The 19681-nt window shown below is 32.9% G+C and overlaps 3 protein-coding genes across 3 annotated transcripts in view; all 3 read left to right on the plus strand.

Moving 5' to 3' along the window:
- The first annotated feature begins 204 nt into the window (after positions 1-204).
- On the plus strand, positions 205-2642 carry LOC136275782 (serine/threonine-protein phosphatase 6 regulatory ankyrin repeat subunit B-like). The gene is made up of 2 exons (XM_066085765.1): positions 205-2578; positions 2637-2642. Exons 1-2 carry the CDS (start codon positions 881-883, stop codon positions 2640-2642), a joined length of 1704 nt encoding a protein of 567 aa, XP_065941837.1. The 5' UTR covers positions 205-880.
- Positions 2639-5010, plus strand: LOC136269881 (ankyrin-3-like). The gene has a single exon (XM_066065511.1). It carries the CDS (start codon positions 2651-2653, stop codon positions 4736-4738), a length of 2088 nt encoding a protein of 695 aa, XP_065921583.1. The 5' UTR covers positions 2639-2650; the 3' UTR covers positions 4739-5010.
- A 14346-nt stretch (positions 5011-19356) lies between these two features.
- Positions 19357-19681, plus strand: part of LOC136269885 (uncharacterized) — a 28478-nt gene continuing 28153 nt past the window's right edge. The window contains exon 1 of the mRNA XM_066065557.1: positions 19357-19578. Within this exon, the coding sequence (XP_065921629.1) occupies positions 19504-19578 (75 nt within the window). The 5' untranslated portion in view covers positions 19357-19503. The remainder of the gene's footprint in view (positions 19579-19681) is intronic.

Below are 19681 nucleotides of genomic sequence, written 5' to 3' on the forward strand. Positions count from 1 at the left end.
TCGCAAACCATATCAAAGCATAGAATTGTAATAGATATGCATGAAATAACTGTACAAAGTGTAACCTGGTGACATTGGGAAGGTCCTATTGGCTTTTTTGTAACTAATTGGAGTATACGATTGTTAGAAGTTAAAAGTTTTATAATAGATCCAACGAGATAAAGGTATATAATTATCCACTTTTCTAAATGATTCCACAGAATTACCAGCGAATCAAGCACTCATCAAGCTATGGCAAGAAGACAACACACTTTTTGTTGAGACAAAAGCAAGCAAAGAAGTGGAAAGACTTATAAATTGTCAGAACATAGCAATTGTGACGGGTCACTCAGGCTCGGGTAAATCAGCCATCGTGCAACACATTGCACTAAAATATAGAAATCAAGGTTGGAAAGTGAAGCCAGTTTATACTGTGAAGGAGATTATAGAAACTATAAATTCATCCACAAGCGTACAAGAAAATAAAGTTTTATTTGTTTTCAATGATCCGATTGGGAAAGAGTCGTTTGATGAAATAGAATATACTACATGGAGAAAATATGAGATAACTTTAAAAGCGTGTTTAAAAAAAGTCAAACTTTTAATTTCGATTAGAAAGTATATTCTAAATGACGATAAAGTAAGAGGAATTTTAAAAGACGGATCAAACATCGTAGACATAAGCGATGACCAACTGAAACTAAGAAGAAATGAAAAAGAACATATTTGGAGAAAATACGCACTTAACGAAAATGTATCCCGAAAAGAGTTAACAAAAATTTTTCAAGCAGAAGCGTATTTTCCATTATTATGCAAGTTGTGTTTTAGCAAAACTCGTACAGATCACGAAAAGGTAAGATTTTTTACAGAACCCGTAAAAGTTTTAGAAGACGAAATAAAAATGTTCAGAAATTCATTTAAAGACAAATACTGTGCATTGGTTCTCCTGGTACTGTTTAACAATGATCTTTGCGTTGAAGATATACAAGAATCCTCGATATCAACAGAAAAATATGAACATGCCTTAAAACTGTGTGAAATGCAGAAAAACACGACACCTCATACTATAGATGATGCTTTTGAAACTCTGCAGGGATTTTTTGTTAAGAAAATTATTGACAATTATCATTTTTATCACGACTTTGTGATGGAAGTTACCACGTATGTGTTTGGGAAAAAGTGTCCTTTACAGATAATAGAATATGCAGACATTAGTTTCCTAAGAAAAAGAGTAACATTAAAATGTTTCAACGATACCACTGATCAATTTACTATATCTTTAAGTGACAAATACATTGATGCTCTGGGAAAAAGACTTTTCAACGACATGTTTGGAGAACGTTTACTTGATGTTGTACTGAACCCTTGTTTAAACAACGAGAAAGTGATGCGAATTTTTATTAATGAATTGAAACATCATCCAGAGAAACTTAAACTGTTGCTTGAAAAGCAAAAGCTTCAGATTGATACCCAAGAAATTAACCAGACGTCAAATTATTTCTTTTTGTCTAAGCTTGTATTTGTGAGTTTAGAAGAAAGAATATCACCTCTTAGTGCTATTATTATATTTTGCGATACAAGATTATCTTTGAATTGCCTTAAAATCTTGCAGCAAATGCCAGAATATTTTGTAGGCAATTCTCTGCTTTCTTCTATATGCTGTAATGGCTCAAAAGATGTTTATTCCATGTTTATAAAAGATCACATCAGAGAATCTCAGGCAGAAAAATGGAAGCATCTTTTTCCAATACACATCGCATCCGCGTTTCATAATAACGATATACTTCGTGAACTGCTTGAAAACGGCGCCGATGTGAATCTGAAGACTACCGATGAAAATCAATTGACTCCTTTAACTATAGCAACCGGAAACAAAACAGAAGAGAAAGAAGAAAACGACAATGAAAATTCTTCTCATTCAAGTCGTAGTTGTACTGTAGAAGTTTTATTGAGTCATGGAGCAGACATAAACCTGTGTATGGAAAACGGTGCCAGTCCACTGTATATAGCTTGTCAAGAGGGGCATAACAACATTGTAGACCTTCTAGTGAGTAATGGTGCAGATATAAATTTATGTACGAAAAACGGAGCCAGTCCTCTTCTAATAGCCTGTGAAGAAGAACATGATGACATTGTGCAAAACTTACTTAGTAAAGGAGCAAACATTAACACTTCTATGGAAGATGGGACCAGTCCTCTCTTTAAAGCTTGCCATGAAGGGCACGAAAATACAGTAAGGATTTTACTGCATAATGGAGCAGATGTTAATATCTGTATTATAGATGGGAGCAGTCCTCTTTTCATTGCTTGTCAGGAAGGACACGAAATTATTGTTGAACTTCTTCAGAAAAAAGGAGCAGACATTAATTTTTGTAAAGAAAATGGAGCCAGTCCTCTCTATGTAGCTTGTGAAAAGGAACATGAAAATATCGTACAATTTTTAAATAAAAATGAAGCAGAGGTTAATTTATGTTTAAAAGATGGAACCAGTCCTCTTTGTATTTCTTGTCAAAAAAACCACGGTGTAATTGTTGAAATATTAATGCAGAGAGGAGCAGACATAAATTTGTGTTCGGAAAACGGAGCCAGTCCTCTTCATGTAGCTTGTCAACAGGGATATGAAAACATCGTTCAACTTTTACTAAGTAATGAAGCAGACTTAAACTTATGTATGAAAGATGGAACCAGTCCTCTTTGCATTGCTTGTCAAAAAGGACACGTAATGATTGTTGAACTTTTACTGCAAAGAGTAGCAAACATTAATTCATTTCAAGAAAATGGAGCCAGTCCTTTACATGTTGCTTGTGAATTTGGACATGAACATATTGTTAAACTTTTACTTAACAATGGAGCAGACATTAACTTATGTATTAAAGATAGAGCCAGTCCTCTTTGGATTGCTTCTCAGGAAGGACGCTGTACAATTGTTGAAATATTAATGCAGAGAGGAGCAGACATAAATTTGTGTTCGGAAAACGGAGCCAGTCCTCTTCATGTAGCTTGTCAACAGGGATATGAAAACATCGTTCAACTTTTACTAAGTAATGAAGCAGACTTAAACTTATGTATGAAAGATGGAACCAGTCCTCTTTGTATTGCTTGTCAAAAAGGACACGGTATGATTGTTGAACTTTTACTCCAAAGCGGAGCAGACATTAACTTATGTAAAGAAAACGGAACAGGTCCTTTATATTTCGCTTTTGAAATGGGACACGAAAAAATCGCAGAACTACTATTGAAAAATAGAGCAGACTTTGACTTTTGTATGAAAAATGGAGCCAGTCCTCTTTGCTTTGCTTGTCAAGAAGGAAATCGTATGCTTGTTGAACTTTTACTGCAAAGAGGAGCAGACATTAATTCATGTCAAAAAAATGGAGCCAGTCCTTTACATGTTGCTTGTGAATTGGGACATGAACATATTGTACAGCTTTTACTAAGTAATGATGCAAACATTAATTCCTGTATGAAAGATGGATCCAGTCCTCTTTGCATTGCTTGTCATAAAGGACACAATATGATTGTTGCACTGTTGCTGCAAAAAGGCGCAGACATAGATTTATGTAACGACAACGGAGCCAGTCCTTTACATATAGCTTGTGAATTTGGGTATGAGAATATAATACAGCTTTTACTGGATAGCGGTGCAAACATTGATGTATGTATGAAAGGTGGAGCCAGTTCTCTCTTTATAGCTTGCCAAAAGAGATACATTGATATTGTCAAACAGTTACTGAGAAACGGAGCCAAAATTAATTTGTGTAATGAGTTTGGAATAAGTTCTTTATATTTAGCATGTGAACACGGATATGATAACATTGTTGAAATTATTTTGCAAAATAGCGCAGATACCAATTTATGCAATAAAAATGGAGCCAGTCCTCTACATGTAGCATGTGAAAAGGGGAGTGAAAGAACTGTTAAACTTTTAATAAGCAAGATGGCTAGTATAAATATATGCATGGAAGACGGCACAAGTCCTCTTCATATTGCTTGTCAAATGGGACATGATAATATTGTACTGATTCTATTAAAAAATGGAGCAGATATTAATTCATGTTTGAAAGACGGCACCAGTCCTCTTTATATAGCTTGTCAAAATGGACATGATAACATTGTAAATCTTTTGATATGTAACGAAGCAGATATTAATTTATGTAAGAACAACGGAACAAGTCCTATCTATATAGCGTGCAAATTAGGACATGGAAGCATTGTCCAAAAACTATTGAATAGTAAAGCAGAGATTAATTCATACGTAACAGAGGAAACTAGTCCTCTCTATGTTGCTTGTCAGTACGGATATTCAGAGATTGTGGAACTTTTATTAAGTAATAAAGCAAACGTTAATTCTTGTATGGAAAATGGAACTAGTCCTCTCTTCGTTGCTTGTCAAAATAACCATGTTATCACAGCAAAATTTTTACTGCAAAATGGCGCAGACACTAGTTTATGTTTTAAAAACGGAATGAGTCCTCTCCATATTGCATGTGAAAGAGGTCATGGTATTATTGTGGAAACTTTGCTGAGTTATGGAGCTAACGTAAACTTATGTACGGAAAACGGATCAAGTCCTCTTCACATAGCTTGTCAAAAGGGACATGAAACCATTGTTCAACTTTTGATAAGTAATGCAGCTGAAATTAATGCATCTAACAAAAATGGAAAAAGTCCTCTCTTCATATCTTATGAGACAGATAATTATAGCATTGCACAGCGTTTATTGAAAAATGGAGCAAATCAAATATTACAATGGACTTAGGATAAAGTCGGTGCTAAACAAAATTATGAAACATTTTATTAAGAATTACAAGGTGAACTTTGACTCAGTAAGAAAGAATAAAAACATTTTTTTAATTGATTGTAATGACTGGCATGTTACTTTCACACAGCTTGTAAAAATAGTTATCAGAGCAGAAGCCTGTCCATGTTGATTGCAAGGATGGTTTTTTACAATGTAAGTAAACCTGTATATAGTGACATTTTATATTTAAAGCGATCGAGTAAGTTGTTTGCTTAAATTCTCGATAAGAAGAGGGGTCGTTTCTCGAATTATTACATGTATAATACTGTTTTTAATCTTTCAGATAATATCAAGAATAAAATTTAAAGCTGTTTTCCTATTTTTGTTTTCTTTTATTGGACAAATTATTAGAGTAGATTGTTCTAGTTCACGACAAATGTTTTTATATTCCTTTCTTTCATTATCTTTTTCATTTTTTTAAAATGTACATTTAGTTGATAATCTATTTAGGTTTGGTACAAACATTATTTTCTTAATTAACACGATACAGAAAGTGTTACGATTTTTTACTTTAGCATTTTCAAATGAAATATCGGAAAATGCATCATTACTAGTTAATAGTTATTTGTAAATGTACATGTAACCACATGGCACTTTTCATCAACTCCCCTATGCAGTTACTCTGGCAAACCGGAAAGTGAAACATTGTTTTGACCGCTGACAAGACTTAGTATGACTGCCGTCATGAGAAAAGGGTCCTTATCTTTTGACGTCACAATGCTCAGAAAACGACGTCAAAGTAGCGGCATTGTAAATGCAGTTTTTCTATTTTCTCTCTCTATTTGTTCTGCGTCTGTGTTTTGCTTTTTGAATAACTAGAGTCTGGACTTGCTCTTATACCGCAATTAATATTTTTTCAATCAAATATTACATGTTGATTTTAAAAATAAACATTTAATAAATGAAAAAGACACATGTAACGTCAATATCTACACATTTCGAACGCGTAATATTGCACACAAGTTGATGCTGAAATATCATAAAAATGCTGCTTTTGCATCAGCTATGAAACTTAAACACCATATTTTCCATTCTGGTGTGTGATGAAAATATTAATGCTCTAATTTGATTATCAGTTTTATAAATCGAAACCAAAGTCCCGTCTCGCATACGCTTACTTATTGCGTATGATTGAATGCGACTGATCGTTGATTTACGATGATGATTAATAAAGTACTCTAGTTTGCATTAGCAATACATGTATGATTTATTTAAGTGAAAAACAAAAACTACACTGCATACTCGTTGTTGATAAGAGGGGTTGAAGGCATACCGAGATTTACTGAGACATACCGAATCGATTCAGAGAAGTATTTTTCAAACAATTATCTGCGCAGTAATTACTGTGAAACAATACAAGTCAAATATTTCAAAAAAAAATTTAAATAGTTTTCCTCACGGGAGACGATTCTACACCACTTCTTAAATAAGTCAGAAGGATCACGAGAGAAGCGGCTATGTCTCAATTAAAGTCCTACGACCAACATAAAAAATAAATTCTCGTATAATTCTAATACTAAAGAATTTGCGATCAAATTTTGAAATTATTTAACGAATTAAAACGCATATTTGTAACGAACGGATTCGAAAAAATTTCAGAATTTTTTTCCCAGCGTAAAAATCTGATTTATCGCATTTGATTTCATGGGAAAATCTGATTCTTAGTGACATTTTCATGTAAAGTGCCTTTAATGAAACAACATCAAATTATATCTGCCTGTAAGATTGAAAAACTTGTGTATTATTTGAGCGCAGCATGTTTTATTTTCTTGTGCAATTTAACAACCCAAATCCACGTGTTGTGTGTAATTTTTGAGCTATTTTACCTAAAATTAAAAAAAAAATCATAGCATGCCTGAAACTCACCACATTTTCATGGATTTCTAGCATTTTTATATGATTATTAATATTCATTTCAAATCAGTAACGTACATGATTCAAAATTCCTTAAAACTAAACAGGTTTGTAAATGCAGTCATTATACTACTATACTTATGATATCAAGTCGAAAAAATTGCCGTTTTATGAATAAACAATTCATACTTATCATTAAATATAATTTAAACACTACATGAAGATGTGCGACACTTACAATTAATAACATGCATGGACGTACAATTCATCTTCAATGATGATGGTTTCTCATCTTTTCTTTTTTATACAAGAAACAAATTACGATGATACTGAAGTCAATGTTTATGTGTGTATGTTACAATGTACAATGTACAGCAATAAAACAAAATCCGAGAATCGCGATATTTTTTTACTTTTATTTAATTTTTCATCTTTTTTTTTAAATTGATAATCACTCGGCCGATATTCGTATTCAATGAGAGAGAGAGAGAGAGAGAGAGAGAGAGAGAGAGAAATAAATAAATGCAGAGATACATTTATTCATTCATCTTGTAACATTGATAATAAGAAAATTAAATTAAGTCAAGATGTAAAAATGTTACTACTCACTGAATATACACTACGTCTATCGGCATTGTACTATCGATTAGTGTAAAAAAAAATGGACATAATAAATGCAGAAGTCTTATTAAAAGTTACATGCAATCTTGCATTTTGAAAAAATGTAAATAATGCTTATATATAATAAATTATTTCAACGATTATGGTTTATAAAAATCGCATCACAAAAATACAACGGTACGCATGAACTTACAAAGCGAATGAAAAGAATTATAGATTCAGTATGTTGAAGGGGGTGTTGTATTTAGTTGGTCTGTCGTATTTGATACACTTAATTAGGTGTGTATGAGTATGTTTAAACATTAAACATAAACAAAAGGTAGCGATCAATACCGAACGTATTAACGTAACCCGCGTTCTGTAATGTGGATATCTTATTAGCCCGCATTTATCACTGAAGAAAGCATTTTATTGTTTGTATTTCGTCTTTCTTTTAATAAATCAATGAATTGAATTGATCGTAATAAGTAAGTAAAAGTTATTAAATTATTGTTAATGTACACCAGTACGTTAGATGAAAGCTGTAGCCAAAGCGTCTTAAATGGGAATTTGAGTTTGGCAGCATCATGATTACTTCGTGCAATCCGTGATATTTCTTAGGTTGCTGAAGATTTCGACCGATCGATAAACTGCCTGGTTAAAACTGGACCGATGAGATTTCAGTCCTGTCTGTTTCTACACAGCTGTGAATTACAATCAATTTTCGTAAGAAAAAAAGGAATCATACTTGATGGATGTAAATATAAGATGCCATTTTTGTTAAAATCTTTTCTCCACATTTTTGTAGTTGGAACTTTTCAGTGAGACAGTCAAAGCGATTTTTTTCACCGGTAATTTCATAAGAATTAAGTATTGATAAGGTAGAAAAGAGAGAAGAAATCAGGAAAGTAAATTAACACCATATAACATCCTAGTTTCAAAAACAGCTATTGATTGATTCTAAACTTGCTTTAGAACTATACAGATACCTAAAAAGTAATATCAGTAAATAAACGATTTTCCGTGCAAAAGGTTGATCAAAAAGAATAACTATTTCTCCTTTTCAAAAGAAACTCGTGTATGCCCCAAAATTGTGGAAACATAGGAATCGAATTTGACAATCTTTATCTTTGTTTGTTACGTGTTTGTTAATTTGCCTCTCTGCAGCTTAAATAACTTTGATACATTTAAAAGTTGGGGAGATGTTGATATTTGTTTTCTTTAAATATCCTTTATCTATTTATTTATCTTATTTTTGGGGGTGGGGGGGGGGGTTGCATGTGGATTTATCAGAAGTGTATCTGGATTAGCTGCAGAAGTTTAACTATATCTGGATCTTCAAAATGTTTTGCTCTCTTTTGTTAAAATTGTAAGAAATCTAGAATCGTAGAAAATCATTAATTAATTCTACTTCTAACAATTAAATACGATGTGAAAGGAGGTATAAAAGTAAAAATTTAATGCAGAACAAATTTTGACGTTCATGACGTCGTAACGTTTTCGACCGGCTACGTCAAAGTCGTGTTAACATGTCTTACTAAAATTGTCATAAAATGCTTAAAACACACAAGATCTTGGATATCTTTGTATATTTGTATTCAGAAAGAGTTGACTTTTCGGAATTGACAAAAAAGTAAGTTTGTGAAATTTTGACCTTAAGGGCCATTTTCTCGTGACGGCAGTCGTATATGAAAAAAAATCGATAAAGTCGATGTAATGTATCAAGAAGCATAATATGTTTTTCAAGGTAACTTTTTAAAAATATACCTTGAAAATAGTCAGATTTTAAATAGTACGAAAAAAATAGATATCTTTTGTAGTCATATGTACATATGTTCCTAAGCTAGAGTTCAATTTTGCTCGTAAACAATTTTCCAGACTTATTTAAATTACTGATACACAATGTATCGTAGATTCTAAAGGCATGATTTTTATCTATAACTATTACATAACATGATTCTGATGAATTTCTGTCTATTGCCCGGAATACTAGTAAAAGAAAATATGGGAATAATTATTCAAATGCAGCTAAGAAACAATTTATCATGCGAAATTGCAAATTGCTGACAGTAAAGATTAATGACAATAAAATCAAATCCTGTCAGTACTTCATTATTCTAATGCATTTTCAGTATTATCACTGGGCCTGTCAGAGCAAGTAATTTATGATTGTTTATCCTTTTTCACAGACATAATCTCCCGATTTGTATCTATCGCTTAAACTTTTGCAAAGACTCTGCCAATGACATGCATAATTCTTTATTGAGCCACAGGTAACATTTAGTAAACACAGACCTGTACATTGTTTTTCGAGCTATGAGCTCCTATAGTATCTGTATCAGAGTTCACTTCAATATCAATACAGTGATTTAATAGGTCTGAAAAAATCATTTAGTGATGTATATTACTTTCCCATGTCTTATATAACACACATGAACTTTTTACTGAATGCAAATAGTTGTCATGACAACCATAAAATCATTTTTAATTTAAAAAACAAAATCATTTGGTCAACTAATTATGACATTTACCCTAATTACATTCAATGATGTGGCAAATTTAATGAATAGTTGTGATGTTAAGTCAATGAATATTGCACAATAAGCCATTTTGTAACCTTTTATGACAGTGACTTTGAATGACCATTTATTTGTACTGGTATCCAAAATTGACTTTTCAAAACAATTTGGTTCTGTTTTTGAGAAATGGACTTCCACAGTATATAACCAGAAAAACATTTTTATTTTTGAGATGGGGCCAATTTTTGCCTTTAGTGTCCCTGGTTCTTTTTAAAAATTTTAATTAGATATTACGCAGATTAAAATAGTAAAAAAATCATAAGAAAAGGATAAAAATAAATATTTTTAAACGAACCATTTAAATTAAATTAAATCTGTTTAAGGAAAAAAACCTGAAAAAACAAAGGATTCCAAATTCTATTGAATTATGTTTTTTATGATTCTTTTTGAGTTTTTAAACAAACATACACATACAAACATGTATATTGTTTATTTAACAATACTAATAAAATAATGTGAAAAAACAAGGCCTAAATAGCATTATTATACTTTCATGTTAAATTCTGAAATCTGATTAATTTAGACGCAATTAATAATCCGTTCTATTACCCCCAGCGTTAGCAACACACTTGGCAACAGGTACCACAACGATTTGGTACATGCGCGTGAAATATGCGCGTACGGTTTGCCGTAGAATTCACGTAGTTTCTTATAAAAGAGTAACATTTTCTCTTAATTCAGTAAAATAAAATAATGATAATAGGTCGGTAACAGTTGAAATTGACACCAGTCAAAAACCATTGTCAACCTCTGCTTAATGTCGGTTAACAATGGTTTTTAAGGGTGTCAATTAAAAAACTACATTATGTTTAAAGTTCAAATTTGAATTTAAGAGGGTACTTACATGTAGTAGCCTTGAATCATTCAATGTTCTAAGAAGGGTTCCTCAGAAAAAATAATGACCTTCAAGCAAATTATATGACAAAGGTTGAGAAATAACCATAACCACAAAGCCTATGAGAAATCAAGTTGTCTACAGTCTATTGTAAGGAAGGGGTGAAACATGTATTATTCAAGAGACTTAGATACCAGATTAATCTTGAGGTAGTTATAACATGTATCTTATAGCATTGCAATCATCACACAAGTGGAAGCCGTGCATTTCTGTTTTATGAACGCCAATTTCAATAGGGTATTTGACATGACAAGAATATTGCGTTTAAAGATGACTAATCATACATGTCACGCTTATTGTTGTATGCATCTAGTTTTTTTAAGGTGCCAATTCATGCGTGTCAGATTATAATCTACAGCTGGCTGTCAGATTGCCCTCACTTCTTGCAAAGCCCTTTTGAATTTCTAATATTAAATATCTGACCACGTGACAAGGCTTTACTGTATAAAATGATGTGTTTCTTTTTTTTAATAAGTTTTAATTCTTTGCTTTTTGGAATGGAGGTGGGGGGGGGGGGGGGGAGGGGGTATTGAAATGCACATCCATTAGGTGTGACCCAAAATACAATTAAAAAGTAGAAATCACAATCAATTTTTAATACCTTGATTAAATGGTTTGCTTTTTAAATGATTTTTATTCTGGAAGGGGGTATAACAATTCACATCCATTAGGTGGACAACAGATCCAAAATACATTTAAAAAGTAAAAATCACAATCAAATTTTATTTACATTAGGTTATGTTGTTCGGATGTTCATACATATAAATGTCGACTGTAACAAATCCGAGTCCACTTCTTTTAAAGCTGCGCTGAGGTTAAAAGAAGCAAGGCTAAAACATATATATGGATATTCATTATTTAAAAGTGAATATATAAGAATTACTTTTGATCTCTCATCGATGAGATGAGGAGTTGTTAACAATAAACGTATGTGAAAAATTACATATGTACTGCAAATAATTCTTACATTAATTTGCTTTAAAAAAAATCCACATACGCCATCAAAGATATAGTTAAATGCCATTTTTGTAAAATCCACAGACAAATAGACCTCTTTATTCCGACAAATAAATAATTTACTAAAAACTATTACAAGCGCATGTTGAATATAAACTAAACAATCAAGACAGGTGACCAACTGGCAGAGCTTTTATATTTAGTCACCATTGGATTATTTTTCAACCACCTTTATATAAGGTAAACGGCATTAATCCTATGAAACGACTTGAAGCGTTTAAGAAATGAAATTTACAAAATAAAAAATAGATAAAAACTAATTCATACGTCGTTCACAGATGTAGCCAAACATTTGCAGTAATCATTAGACCATTGGTAATGGAAACCCTTTCTCAACGCAAGACGATGCTGTTTTCCTGTTAGTGTATATAGGATCCATATATACATGTATAAATACATGTATCTATAAGAATTTTTAAAAGAGCATCGCCAAGCGGTGCATCGCCTCGCGAAATGTTGGGGGAAGTGCATTATTCAGGATATACATGTACAGGTAATTAGAGATACCAAATATTTATCTCCTTAAAACCGTTTTGAAATAAAATATTTCTTCATTCCTATCCCCATGCACGCTCTGGGGTGTATCCATAAGGGGGGGGGGGGGTGCATTTATACGTGAATGTACAATTCCACCCATCACTGATGGCGAAAACAGAGCACATCACTTAAACTTTAAACTGTAGTGATATAGTTATGCTCTCTCTATTTGGTGACATACATTACGCATTTTCATTAAGGAATGATTTCAATATTTGTTTGTTTAATACGATATAAATTGGTTTGGAGCAGTTTACGCTTTATAAACCGCGAAGCACAAGTTCTCCAACTTTACCAAAATCACCAAGGGGTAATCCATTACTCCTTGGAAAAACACTGGACAACAAGGTACAAAACTGGGTGAAGAAAATCAGGGTAAACAGGGGTGTTATCAACGCAAGGATTGTTATGGCAGGTGCCGAGACCATTGTCCAAAAAAAAACAAAAAAAAACGCGCGCTTCAAATTGGCAAAGTACATTGGTCACATCAATATAACAAAATACTTTGCCGTGTCTCTTCTTAGATGCATGGGCCTTGTGAAAAGAAAGGGAACTAAAAGCATATCTGGATTGGATGACAAACGTCGGGTAACGCTCCTTTTGGCAATCACCAAGTCGGGTTCATTATTATCTCCCCAACTTATATCTGTGGGAAAGTCTGATAGGTGCTTGCCTTAGGGCGTTAGTTTACCATCGTCATGGGATAAAACATACACAGAATTTCACTGGAGTAATGAAGAAACTACGGTTAGATTCGTCAAAAAAACATTATCATTCCATATGTAAATAGAAGTCCCTGTCGTTATCCAAATGCAATCAACAGGCCGTGACCATTTTCGACGTGTACAAAGGCCATCTAAGGCCCCAATCTGTTAGAATTGCTAAAACAAAAAAAACTAGATGCTGTCATTAGACAGTAATATCCGCACCAAGTGTTTGCCCTTAAATAACACTGTTTTGTACCAGTTTAATTAAAAATGAAGGCCACATGCAAACTCCGGTAATAAATTTAAAAATTATAATTTTCATAACTGAAGGATGAGATCCCTTCCCATATGATAATACACATGAGCAGCACTTTATGTGCAATTTGGGGTTGAACTGTTTGCAGTGAATTTTCAGTTAATCAATAATCTTAACTTTTCATGTCATAGAAAGTATATGCCGGTTTTAGATTTGCTTCTGTGTGCATACATATGTACATCATCATGTGCACAGATTTAGAGAAGGGCTGGGAGTGAGGGGTCCAAACCCCCCCATGAAAATTCATTTATATCAATTGTAAAATTACCAAAAATACACATTGGACCCCAATGCTCTTACAGACATGTAAACGCTCAAACCCATTGCGCTTCAATGTTAGGTAACATTATTTGGGAGGTAAATATTTAATCAATATTTAATATACTTTATTGTTTATCTCAATAGAAAGTATACATGTACATCACAATATGCAGGTGTCCTGCACCACCTTAAAGCTGTTATTTACCTAATAAAATAGTGCAAGTGGATTTGAAGAATAGGTCATAAAAATACATGCATGTTACAAATGAATGATTTTTGTCTGAAGTTACGTACACAACACAGGTCTGCATGTCTCATTAGCGGGTACTAGTTTTACCCAGCTCTTCGATTAGATGGGTTCACGTGTATATATACATACATGTCTGTGTTTTCCGTATGCAGAAAAGGATTTGTTAAGATCAGCTAAAGGAATTCATTATTGTGTTTTAATTGGATTATCATTATGATGTTGACCAATTTAGGTAAGCATAATACATGTAGTAGCAGTAGCACAATATAATGAGATGCCAGCATATACATATATAAATTCTACTTTCACTTTCTAAATGTGATCTCCCTTTAACAGTATACTGTATCATCATCTTTTAATATTTAAATAAGCTTATCATCGTTACCTATCCTATCGCATTTGTAAAGTTTCTGTCATTTTAGTTGTAAAAGTTATTTTTTTCATTTGTCAGACTGCATGCACTATTGAGTTGACCCCATATTGACCCTGTATAAACAATTTTTTATTAAATATCTGTATTACATGTAAGTAGGTGTAGACACTTATCATTTTTATATGAGTTATAAAAGGAAGGATGGAGTATTTCTTTCTTAATGTATTATAATGCATCAAATACAATGTAGGTCATGACCTTATGGGACTGTTCTGACCCCACGAAACAGGAAAATACAAAATATCTTCTAATGTCATTATGATGCATCAACTGGTGTAAAGTACAATAATGACCCCCAGGTGTTGTCTTTATTCCCCCCCCCCCCCCCGCCTTTATGAAACAGGAAATGATATGATACACTGTATATTTTGTTAACTTCTGAGATATGAGATCCTCATCCCTAAACCATATAATTTATTTTTGCTCTTTGTGTCATTGCGCGTAAAATTGTATGTAGATTATGCCCCCTTGGAGACACCCTGACATTTTAGAACTAGAAATGATAATGTATTTTATCTTATTCATATGTTATACATGTACAGTAGTGTTTGATCCATGTGGGTAAATCCTAGCCTAATGATGTCACTGCTTTGTTTAGAAGACTTTACAATTGCCCCAAATAGGTGATGCATATAACATTTTGTTTATAAATCTTAAAAATTGAATTAAGCAATTTCCAAAATGTTAATGCGAATCACGAGAGAAAAAGCAATCAAGAAATGATTTAAAATTTGCTACTGTACACATGTAAGAATGTATTAAGAAGACTGAATCTTTATAACTAGGTTAGAATGGGGGGGGGGTGAATGTGGAGTATATATAAACATTTATAATTTGAATCATTTATTGTTATTAATTTTAACTTGTCAATGAATACTACTTATTGATCCCGAGGTAGATATATGACCTCTGATCATATCTCAATAGATCATTTGTCAATTATGCAAGGTGTAATATAATTTGTTTTAAGAATAACATTTTTTACCAGTTTATAAAAGTTTTTAGACACCCAAATTATATTTTGATTTTAATAGATCATTCGACAAGGGGGGGGGGAACAGTTTATATTTGAGTTTGTATGGGAGTGGGGGTTCCAAGACTAGGCCATACTACAGTCATGAACATGTATAGTATAGAACAAAACACAAACTAATACATGTACATGTATACATGTATATACATAGGAAGTATTACATAAAAGATGATTGATCTATATCTGGGTTCTTAAATTGAATCATATATGATGTACATATTTTATTATTGTTTCTTTGTTCAAGGCATTTAAGATGGTATGTAGGTCATGATCCCAAGTGCTCTTCCTGAAATTATTAAATATCATAAAAACCATTGAGATCCCCACCTTAATCCAAAGATATTATTCCTCCTGAGGTCATGCAGGCGCATCAGATCATTATGGCATGTAAGTCAGGACCCTAAGGGGTCATCCTGACCCCCTTAGAATCAGAAATTGTCAATTGTCTTTAAATTATTGATGTTTGATGATCCTATCTCTATTTAATCTTTATTATTAAGTCTCCCGAATGAAATTTGGAGACTTATTAATTGTTTTTGTACAGTTCTTAATACATGTATTATTATTCTTCATCTTCTTTTTTTTCTTTCCTGCTCTGAACTTGTTTCTCAGAGATGGCTGAACAGAATTGTACAAAACTCTAGGATATGATAGACCTGCATATCTAGTTTTGCACCCTGGTTTGATTTTTCTCATTTTGGGTTAGACAACCACTTTTCAGGGGAGGGGGGGAGGGGGGTGTCAAAAGGGTGTGGGATCTAACATTGAACCTTGTAGGAAGAATCGTAGACTCTATTGTAAATGGTAACTTAATTGAAAACGGACAAAGATAATAATATAGGGTTTTCATAATCATATATTGGCTGTTACTGGCAATATATAGGGTTTATTAGATCTGACCCCTGGGGTCATCCCCACCCCCCAGGAATTTGAAATTACCATATATCTCAGAAACTGTTATAATCATGACCCCTAAACCATATATATTCATGTTTCTGATGTCAAGGGGCATCAAATGTTATGTAAGTCATGGGCCCTGTGGGTGGTCCTGACCCCCTCAAACAGCAAGTCCCTTAATATCTTCAAAACAGTTGAGATCCCCACCCTTAAACCATATATATTCTTGTTCCTTGTGTCAAGGGGCATCAAACGGTATGTAGGTCATGGGCCCCGGGCGTGGTCATGACCCCCCTTGAACAGGAAGTGCACGAATATCTCGAAAACGGTTGAGATCCCCACCCCTTAACCATATATATTCTTGATCCTTAAAGGGCATCAAAAGGTATGTACCGGTAGGTAATGGGCCTCAGGGTTAAATCTAAATTTTCAAAACTGTAATGCACATCTATGGAACAGTTCCTATCATATCCCAAGATATGATGTGTCTATCCATTAAATCATAAAAGGAGTTCTAGGATCTATGTTTTCTTGAAGTGATAAACGTCAATTTTCTGCTACTTTTTGACTCCCTGGATGAAATATAAATTTGGAAAACCTTACTGCACATCTATAGAACAGTCCCTATCATATCCCAAGATATGATTGTCTATCCATTAAATCATAAGAGGAGCTCTTGGATCAATGTTTGTTTTTTTAGTGATAAACGTCAATTTTCTGCTACTATTTGACTCCCTGGATGAAATTTAAATTTTTAAAGCCTTATTGCACATCTATAGGACAGCCCCAACTATATCCCAAGAGATGACGTAGCTACTCCAAAAGTTGTAAGAGGAGTTCTGGGAACCATATTTGTTTTGCCAAAAAACGTCATTTTTTGTTGCCCACTGGTCCCCTTAATAAAAAAAAAATTCTGGAACCTGATCACACCTCAATATGACACCCCCAATCATATTCTAGAAGATCATTTGGTTACTGCAAAACAAAAAAATGACGTTTTTGAAACCAGTTTTTTTGTAAAAAAAAACGTCATTTTTTAGCCATTAAATGACCCCCAGGAGAAAATTGAAAATTCCGAAACCTTATTGCGCATCTATTGGATACTCTAAAACATATTCCAAAAGATGATTTGTCTACTGTTGAAAATGTAGGAGGAGTTCGAGGAAGAAGGTTTTTTGTGAAAAACGTCATTTTTTACCAATTATTTGACCCCCAGGACTAACAGAGAATTTTTGAAACCTTTTTACAAAACAACGTGATACCCCAAATCAAACTCCAAGAGTTCAGTTTGCTGGTTTATAAGATGTAAGAGCAGTTTGAGAAAGTAAAACGTGACAGACGGACGGACGGACGGACGGAACAGGGTAACAACAATATACCCGAACTTTCTTTAGAAAGTGCGGGTATAATCGACTTAGCTGTTAATCGGTATGGAGGGTAATCGTGTTCAAAAATCAAGACATGTAAACTTGTGGTTCCGAATATGCAATCGTGTTGATGTATGAGCCCGAGTATGAATATGTGTAATTCTGATAATAAAATAAACATAATATTCAGCTAAACTTTTGCAATAAGCTTTTAATGAACGACACCTTTTCTATCGAAAATACCGGTATTATTTTTAGAAAAAAAATTGATGTGAAAAATCGCTGCCGATGTAACGAATGCACTAATTTCCGTAATATAATTCTCATGGTATTATATAAGGATTAAGGAATCATTCTCTGAGTATTATGAAGTAATAATTTTGGACATGGCCTGATCAAATCCAATAAAGCCCGAATGGCTTTATGATAGATTTGATGCCTACCGAAGTTATCACATCATAATATGCAAAGAATGATTTCCCATTGAACGACATATTGCATTAAAACTTAATAAACAGTAATAAAATATTTGCATTTAATGAATTGATTTCAATATTTATTTTTTATTAAAGATTTTGCGATGCATATCATTAATTTCATAGTGCTACTTATTGACTTTATTTTTTCCTCATTTTTTATAATTATGCGTTCCATTCAGAATGGAAGTATCAAACGAAATTCAAAATTATTTTTTTTTTTACAAACGATGTAACGGAATCAAAACAAAAGTCAAGGAACGATCATGTAAAAACATAGTAAAAACCTTGTTTAATTGGTGTTAAAAAAGGGACACTGCTAATTTTATAAACCTTTTAATGTAAAAAGAAGACAAAGGAAAACAATGAGTTTGAACTCAATTGGTAAAATGGTAAAATGTGTTTATGGTGCGTGATAGCAATACTACCTGAGAGAGATAAGATGTAAAATGATTAAGATAAGGCACACAGGTGAGCCTCATCAATTGGTAAACAAATTTACGGGTGTCGCAAAACTATCGTTATATAAATCTTAAGACTATCTTAAGATCTGACTCCCGACAGTCTTACAATCTGTCTTCCTGTTTCAATAGAACAATTAGACTAACTCGATGTATTGCTACAGTTTATAGCAATTTACTGTGCAAAATAACTTGCGATAGAAATGACAAACCTTATTAACTGATATCTTTTGTGGAAACGTTAAATTAATATTTATTTAAAAACAGAAAAAACAACAGAACAATCCAGTAATATATAAACCTACTTTCAGTTTGGATGCGTTAGATATATTATACCTTCTTCCAGTTTGCATATTATAAAGGATTCTACTACCCTTATTGTTATCATTCTACAATATGTCACGAAATTTTCAGATCAGAAAGAAATATTAACCTCAATGCTTTGGTTATGAGTATATAATTTCAGAACGTAAAGCATATTCAGAATTTTAACTTCTAAGTTCAGACACAACGATGTACCTTGACTTTGTTTTTACAGGATGTAATTTGTCTGATCATTCGACCTTTATTTAAAGCAATGTCAAAGTCATAATACAATTATACCCGTCTCGTCGTCAGGGGTGAACTTTAAAATGAGGTGAAATAACGCAGAACCCTTTTATGTCGTTTGTTTTGTTAGCGAATTTTGTACGTATTTCTTCTTCATTGAAATTTGGTTTAATTGACTGGGAAAACTACTGCAATGTCTATAATTATACATATAATTAGCATAACCATCGTTTAAAAGCGTGCAAAAAATTTGATATAAAATCGGACCAAGCAGCTTTAAATAAACAATTTCACATCGATCACAAAGGTATCGAGGGAAAAAATGATCAGCATAAAGATCTTCGATTTTACTATTAGGTGCACTTGAACTAGGCTACAGGCAGCTCGTGTTTACCCAACGCGTTTCAAGGACAATTCATTTTCTGTTCCGGGTATGAGGAAATCGTATTTATACACATTAAAATTAAAGATTTTGTTTGTCGAAGGACGTCATGGAGGGGAAAATACGATGTTGTCTTTTGTTTTTTGGAATACTATTGCCTCTTTTTGTTCTCAAGTACGAGTTGGTAAGTAAACTTTTTATTTTCTTATTTTAGAGCATTGTATTCAATCAATATTAAAGTTAAAAAAAATATTATGCATAGAATGTGTACAAGATTAGTACTAGTA

This window comes from Magallana gigas, chromosome 1 (genome assembly GCF_963853765.1).
Source record: "Magallana gigas chromosome 1, xbMagGiga1.1, whole genome shotgun sequence".
NCBI classification, from domain to species: domain Eukaryota; kingdom Metazoa; phylum Mollusca; class Bivalvia; order Ostreida; family Ostreidae; genus Magallana; species Magallana gigas.